This window comes from Henckelia pumila, chromosome 2 (assembly GCF_033568475.1).
Source record: "Henckelia pumila isolate YLH828 chromosome 2, ASM3356847v2, whole genome shotgun sequence".
NCBI classification, from domain to species: Eukaryota; Viridiplantae; Streptophyta; class Magnoliopsida; order Lamiales; family Gesneriaceae; genus Henckelia; species Henckelia pumila.
Window position 1 is genome coordinate 152843289 of NC_133121.1, and position 8258 is coordinate 152851546.

The 8258-nt window shown below is 39.4% G+C and overlaps 1 protein-coding gene across 1 annotated transcript; it reads left to right on the forward strand.

Moving 5' to 3' along the window:
- Positions 1–7498: 7498 nt before the first annotated feature.
- On the forward strand, positions 7499–7975 carry LOC140878720 (uncharacterized mitochondrial protein AtMg00860-like). The gene is made up of 2 exons (XM_073282332.1): positions 7499–7552; positions 7661–7975. Exons 1-2 carry the CDS (start codon positions 7499–7501, stop codon positions 7973–7975), a joined length of 369 nt encoding a protein of 122 aa, XP_073138433.1.
- The last annotated feature ends 283 nt before the right edge of the window (positions 7976–8258 follow it).

Below are 8258 nucleotides of genomic sequence, written 5' to 3' on the forward strand. Positions count from 1 at the left end.
GAAGACATGTTGCGAGCATGTTCTTTGGATTTTGGTCCAGTTTGGCAAGATCAGTTGCCATTTATTGAGTTCACGTACAACAACAGTTACCATCGCAGTATTGGAACGGCTCCATTTGAGACGTTGTATGGGCGATGGTGTCGTACTCCACTATTCTAGGAGGAAGTGGGGGAGCGACAGGTAGAGGGACCAGAATTAGTCCAACAGGATGTTGATATTGTTGGACAGATCAAGAAGAGAATTAAGATTGCACAGAATCGACAGGCTATTTATGCAAATGTCAAGCGCATACCTTTGCAGTTTGAGATGGGCGAGAAAGTGTTTATGAAGGTCTCACCATTTTGAAGGATTTTGAGATTTGATCTCAAGGGTAAGCTATCTCCTAGGTTCGTTGGTCCATTTAAAATACTGAAAAGTGTTGTAGATTTGGCTTACAGGTTGGTCTTACCACTGTATTTGTCAAGTATCGACGATGTGTTCCATGTTTCACTGTTGCGACGGTATGTGGCAGATGAGTCTCATATCTTACAGCCGGTCTGAGGTACAGTTGAATACGAATTTGACATACGTGCAAAGACCTTTGCATATCATAGGTCATAAGGAAAAGGTGTTACGCAATAAGATCATTCCTCTTGTTCTAGTTCAGTGGCAGCGCCGAGGCACTGAGGAAGCCACTTGGGAACTTGAGAATCGTATGCGTACAAATTATCCAAAGTTATTTTGAAATTGTTGTATTTCAGTTGTATCTTGTAAAATGAATCATTTTGAATAAAAGATGTTTATTCAGTATTTTACTGCATTCAGTACTTAAGATTGTTCGAGGACGAAATATCTTAAGTAGGGGAAGAATGTGGTAGCCCGGTTCCATTTTACAAGATTAAGAGACTTAAATATGATTAAGGAATTGATTAAGTGATTGAATTGCAAAAATGAGCCCGGGCAGGATCGGACCGTCCAATCCAGGAACGGAGCGTCCCAACCCATTACTAGGTGTCCAATGAGGTGTCAAGCTGGGACTGACACATGGTGGAGATCGGAGTGTCTGATTGGAGATCGGAGCGTCCGATCGGATATCGGAGCGTCCGATGTGGTGGCGGGATAGATGTCACAAGATCGTGACATGTGGCAAGGCATGCAGATCGGACCGTTCGATCTGGCCGATAGGACCGTCCGATCTGCCCTATAAATAGGGGTTCCGACGGCCACATTTCTCACACCTTTTTCAACCTTCTCTCTTGGTATTTAGTGTATTCTAGGCTCTTTGGGGTAATTCCAGCCTTCCTAGGCTTGGTCCGGAGGTTGGCGAGGTGCTCAGGGGTTCCTGCGGAGCGGTGCCCAAGTTCTAGGGTGGTCGTCATCAGTGGGCTGACGACGGACACAGGTATAGCTCTGGCTCCTTATAGTAAATAGGGAGTATGCTATAGCTTAGTTAAGGCTTTTATAATAAGATTATAATGCATGAGTACTTTGCATTGTAGTGCGGATTATAGGCTTAGACATAGAGATGGTTTAGCTTTCCTAGTATATGAGGTACGAAAGTATTATTCGAGATATTCACATTGAATATGCATGTATTATGTGTTTGCATGGGTTATGTGACTGCATGTTTTATATGCATTTATATACAGCATGTCATGACTGTATGTTGCATACATGAGCATATTAAGCCTTTACCTTAGAGGTATCATGCAGTATGGTGCTCACCCTACGAGTTTGTGGATGGTTGGATAAGTAAGTCTTGTGTCAGGTCACCTTGATGGTTGGACACATGTACTAGAATCAGGTCATCATTATCCACTGGGTATATGAGCCACATCCTGAGGCGACGGCGCAGCGTGCTTTATACCCTGGGCCCGGGTTATGAGCTAGTTTTTTGACTTGAGTGTCTTGGTACTAGTTTCATTTGCATACATGTACATATAATACCGTATACTCATACTCTCGTACTGAGATTTTCATGCTTACGTCCCGTACCTTGTTGTGTAAGGACACCCTATTCCATGGGGCAGGTCTGCGGTTGGATGAGGCGAGTGGTTCCAAGAGGGCTTAGGCGACTGATGATCAGCAGTGATATTTGTCTAAGCTATTGTTTTTTATGTATTCGAGTTGATACATTTTGGATTATTAGATATGGTTGTATAACAGTATTTACAGATTCCTTTCCTTGGGATTGTATTTTGATTTTTTTCCGCTGTTATTTTTGATGATTTATTTGATTAAGTTAAATTCATGCTTAAGCTTCTGATTAGTATGTGATCACGGTGCGGGTCACTACACCTGTTGAATGACTTCTTCTGAATGTTCAATATAATGGTTGAGTACTTGTATTACATGCAAAGGCAGTTTGATCTAGTACAATAAGTTATTGCTTGTTATCATCAAAACAAAGTTATCTAAAAAAATTTCCATTTTTGGTAATTAAAAAACCTAAGCCCCAAATAAAAAATGCTTAAAAAATAAAATTGAACTTTATTGAGATAATGAATTTCATTATTACATAGTATAAGAGAAAAAAGTAAACCTATTACACCTACGTGCATGGAAATAAAACTATACTACAAATATTGCCTCCTAAACCAAAAGTATAGTAGCCCAACTCTTAATAAAGTTAATCAACCATCTAAACATGATTAAGGGTTCCTAAGTGGGTATAAGAAGTTGAAATACGGATTCGAAATGATCGGAAATGATTCCAAGGCTTCAAGTTATTGGACAGTTCGGAAGCTCCGAAGAGTAGTTCGGAAGTACCGAACCAGTTCGGAAGCAATATTGTACTTCGGAGGCAAAGGGTGAGTTCGGAAGCTCCGAACTCAAGATCGGAAGGTCCTATCGCCTTTGATAATAAAGTATGGACTTTCTTATTGGTTACTTGTTGTGAGATAGATCGACAACTCCGAACCCCAGTTCAGAAGGTCCGAACTCCGTTGGCAGTAGTGTGTTGTCCAATCAGGGACAAGCGTTCGGTGATAGAGATAGGAAGCTCCGATAGAGAGATCGGAACCTCCGAAGTCCTATCAAAAAGGTCCGATCAAGTGATAGTAAGGTCCGATCTTTGCCTATAAATTGGGGCTCGAGGCACCCATTTCTTCACATCATTCTCACTTTTCTCTCTCGACTTCTAGCTTGATTCTAGTGGTTTTAGGCATCGGTTTTAAGGTCGGACGATAGCAAGGCTAGGTATGCAAAAGAACCAAACGGTTCACGAGTTATTCAGAGTTTGGCTCAGTAAAAAGCTCGTTCAAGCTCATTTGTTAATCTTATCGAGCCGAGCCCAAGATTGATTTCGAGCTCGATAATTTTCACGAGCCGAGCTTGAGCTTAAGGATGTTTGGCTCGTGAGCTCGCTAACATGTTTGTTAATAGGCTCAGGAACTAGAGCTCAAGCTCGGCTCATTTAGGAGGCTCGCGAGCTCGAGCCTGTGCACGGATCGTTTAGGAGGCTCACAAATATGTTCATTTAATTTATATGTCTTGCAAACCAGAATTCGATTCCTTTATCTAGTTTGAGTTTGATTCTTATAAATATTTTGAATATGTTATATGTCTTGTGAGCAAGCTCGGCCCATATGTTGAGTGAACAAATAAAAAATAATAATTCTAATGCAAATGACATGATTGGAACATAATACTTTGTTGAAAGAAAGATGAATTTACAACACATAGGACGTTGCCAAAATTTCATATTTTATTTTAACTTAAAAATTATTGTATTAAAATGCTCTTAAAAAACAATAATCAAAATATTTATGTGCAATATTACTAATGAATGACAATTCAATCAATAAATTTCTAACAAACTGAAATAACAATTTTATTTAAAATATCTTACAAGAATTAGAACTATTTATGATAGATGAATGATATTCAAAATTTTTAGTTAAAAGAAGTTATGAAATTATCTAAATTAAATTTGTTGAGTTAAAACTTGTTAACTCAATATATGTATATGCACAACATTTTAAAATATTTCATATACTGGCGGATCGAGTAACGGGTAATGCTTAGATCTCGTTAAGAAAAATAAGAGTGTAGTGGTTTTTTTAAAAATATTTTAAAATAAATTTAATATTTTAAAAAAATTAAAAGAACTATATATTATAATAATTAAGCCACAAAATAAATTTTTATATGCTTGTGAACTAAGCATAGACATTGCTGATTTTTTTCAAGGGTAAGTGCTAGAAACTTGGGTTTAGCATTTTTAGTTGGGAGCTTTAGATTTTATTTGAAAGGTATAAATAGAACCGAAGCTGCATTTTGAGTTTATTAATTATTTGATCGTATGATAAAATATTTGGAATGCTGATACAATTGTGTACTATACAATAGAGAAAAGTGCACCTTGAACTTATACAGATTGGAAGCGGTCGAATGTTTGTGGCTGAATTGCATCTAGAATTTGATTTGTAATAAATCCAGAGATTTCGGGATGTATCATGACTTAAGCAGATAGTAATGATGTTGTAAATTCATAAGATAAAAAAAAAAAAAAACTTTGATGAATGAATTGGTGGATTTCATCGAAATTAGGCTAGGTTGGAGGTTGAAGTTAGATCATGGTAAGGTTGTAAATCAAGTTATAGTCAATTTTATTGAGAAATTATAATCTAAAAAATCAAACTTGAGCTCCGTTGTATGCCTGACGAGCCAGGAAATGAGTCTGCTTAATGAGCCTGAAAACGAGCTTGCTAACGATCCTAAAAACGAGCTCGCTAACGAGCCTGCTTAACGAATTCGCTTAATGAGGTTGCTAACGAACCTGATTAACGAGCCCAAAAATGATCTCGCTTATTTCTCTACGGGGATCGTAGAGCAGTTATGCTTAGGTTTTGAGACCACGGTATCAAAGAGTTGACGACGAACGCAGGTATAAGTTTATATTCTGATTAGCTTCTTTGAATAGATATTAGTCTATTTAAGGCTTTTAGTAGACAATAAATTATATGATGATTATCGGCTTATAGGCCTGGACTAGAGAGCCAGTGTTGCTAGATTGCCTGAGTTGCTTAATAGATGTACGAACATGCTATCCGAGATAACTTGGTTGAGTATGCATGTTCTATGTTTTAATGGTTTATATGGTATGGCTTATGTGCATTTATTATGCCACGGTTATTACTATGACACGCATTATCATGTTGAGCTTATACCTTGATATTACCAGTAGAAGAGTTGCTCAGGCCCGAGTTATTGTGGATGGATTACGTGGATTCGGGTACGGTTACTTTTATCCACTTGTTCTTATGTTATGGGAGTACCTTTTGATGCAACGGCTCAGTATGCTACATACCATGGCGCATATTGTTTGAGCAAGAGTTTTCTACCGTGATAGGTTTTAGGTACCTTTCATTTGCATTAGCATTCACAACATGTTTATACTCATATTTTCATACTGAGCGTCGTTAGCTCACGTCCTTGGTTTTTTATTCTGGACACCCCATTCTACGGGGCAGGGCGTATGTTGGACGGATCATGAGGTAGCGGTCATTGAGCTGCAGCAGAGTTGAATTTATACTGTACCAAGTTTCTATTATTGGATTTTTTGTATTGTTATTCCATGGGGTTGTTTAAAATTTGGCTACAATTGATTTCAGTACTGGTTGTATTTCACCTGGATTTTTAGTTGTATCATTTTAGTTTCCGCTTGTTTTAATGATTATTGATTTATGATATTTATTGCATGCTTAAGCTTTGATTAGTTTGTGATTTCGGAACAAGTCACTACATTTATGGTATCAGAACATGCATTAAGCTTTGAGATCTAGAAAAATAGTTTTGAGGTTAAATTCAATTACCTTTATAGATGGCAGGCCATGGAGACGAGAGCCATGCGGGGGTCGGTGGATGATAGGGAGACGATGAGGAGAGGAATCATCATTGTGGGAACCTTAACCACTAGGATGGAAGACACCGCTTTGACATGCTTAAGGTTGTGTAGATGGCTCCTAAGCCATTGGTGGGTGGTGAGCTGTTGCCGTATTGCTCGTATGTTGATACTTGCTACGAGGCCAAATATGATAACTTTCTGCAACACCTCAACCCAGATATTCATGACCGATTGGTTATCTGCAACGATCCAATGTACAAAGTGTTGGTTAACCGTTGTCGACAGGCAGAGAACAATATCCAGCGTAACAGGGATTTCTCCTCCTTCCGACCAGGTAACTCTTTGGGGCCTAAACCCTAGTATTTCAAGAATCCTGTTGCGTCTTCTTTTTCAGGTTTAGGTTCAGGTATCGGTGGCGGTGTGTTCGAATTTGGGAAGAATAAGGGACAGTGTGAGAACTTTGGTGGTCGTCATCCATCTGAGAAGTTCCGTGAAGTAGGAGGTTCTTGTTTCCGTTGTGGCAAGATGAGCCACATGAAGAGAGATTGTCCTCAGTCTGTTGGAGGATTAGCATCTGGCTCTAGTTCTTGGGCATCAATACCGCAGAGGCCATCTGGACAGTCGGTTGGGAGAACCAACCAGAGGCCTCATATCCCCGGGCAAGTTTTCGCGCTGAGCCAAGCTCAGGTTCAGAAGGAGAACGAGGAGGTTATCGCAGGTACATTTATTTTGTGCGGAATTTCTGTTTTCGTTCTCATAGATACTGAGGCATCGCATTCATTCATTTTGACACGTTTCGTTAAACTCCATAGATTGTCATACATATCCTTAGACATAGTATTATATGTGTCTACACCGACTAGTCATCGGCTTTGGCCAAGCGTTAAGTTTTAGGTTGCTCTTTAGAATTTGAGAGCTCTAAGTTATCGGAAAATCTTATGATTTTAGCGATGAAGGATTTTGATTGTATTTTGGGTATTGATATTTTGACTTCTTATCGAGCTACTGTGGACTATTATCAAAATATTGTTCAGTTTATTCCGGTAGAGGGAAACAGTTTGTTTTTCTATGGTGAGGGAGCGCGACCCCCAATGCCTCTGGTATCAGCTCTGAAGGCTTTTCAAGCTTTAGATGTGGGTGGGGAAGACTACCTTATCTATGCGGTTGATACATCCATATGGAGCAAGGATATTGAGGAGTTTTCAGTTGTATATGAGTACCCATATGTTTTCCTGAATGAGATTCTAGGTCTTCTTCCAGTTCGAGAGATTGAATTCGGGATCAAGCATGTGCTAGGCACGGCACCGATTTCTTGTGAAAATTATCGTCTGGCACCAGCAGAGATGAGGGAGTTGCAACAACAGTTGCAGGATTTTTTTGGATAAGGGATATATCCGACCGAGCGTTTCACCTTGAGAAGCGCCAGTACTTTTCTTCAAGAAGAATGATGGTTACATGCTTCTCTGTATTGACTACAGACCGTTGAACCAAGAAACGATCAAGAATAGGTATCCTTTGCCGCGCATTGATGATTTGTTCGACCAACTTTAGAGTACGTCCATGCATTCCAAGATTGACTTGAGGTCAGGGTATCATCAATTGCGAGTTTGAGATGCGAATGTTTCGAAGACTGTGTTTTGTACGAGGTATGATCATTATGAGTTTTTAGTTATGCCTTTTGGACTGACGAATGCACCTGCAGTGTTCATGGATTTGATGAACAGGGTATTCCGCAGTTATTTGGACAAATTCGTCGTGGTTTTTATTGACGATATTTTGATCTACTCACGTAGTTTTGATGAACATGTGCAACACTTGAGACTTGTATTGTAGATTCTCCATGAAAAGCAGTTATATGCCGAATTCAGTAAGTGTGAGTTCTGGATTGACAGAATACTATTCCTTGGTCATGTCATTTCTCGGGAGGGTGTTTCAGTGGACTCGAGCAAGGCTGAAGTTGAATTGAACTGGTCGCATCCGAAGATAACATTAGAGATTTGTAGCTTCTTTGGTTTAGCAGGTTACAATCAAATATTCATCGATAATTTCTCACAGGCTGCTAGGCCACTGATGCAGTTGACGAGGAAGGATCTTCCTTTTGTCTGGTCAGTCGAGTGTGAGCAGAGATTTGATGAGTTGAGGAGTTGACTGACTACCGCACCTGTTCTTGCTTTACCATCTGGATCCGTAGGCTATGTGGTATATATAGATATATCTCTTCAAGGTCTAGGTTGTGTGCTGACACAGAACGGGAATGTGATTTTCTATGCTTCTTGACAGTTGAAAACCCATGAAGGGAACTTCCCAGTGCACGATCTAGCAGTGATCATGTTTGCACTGAAGATTTGGTGTCATTATCTGTATGGCGAGAGTTTCGAGATTTTTTCGGACCACAAGAGTTTGAATTATTTGTTCACTTAGGCTGAGTTGA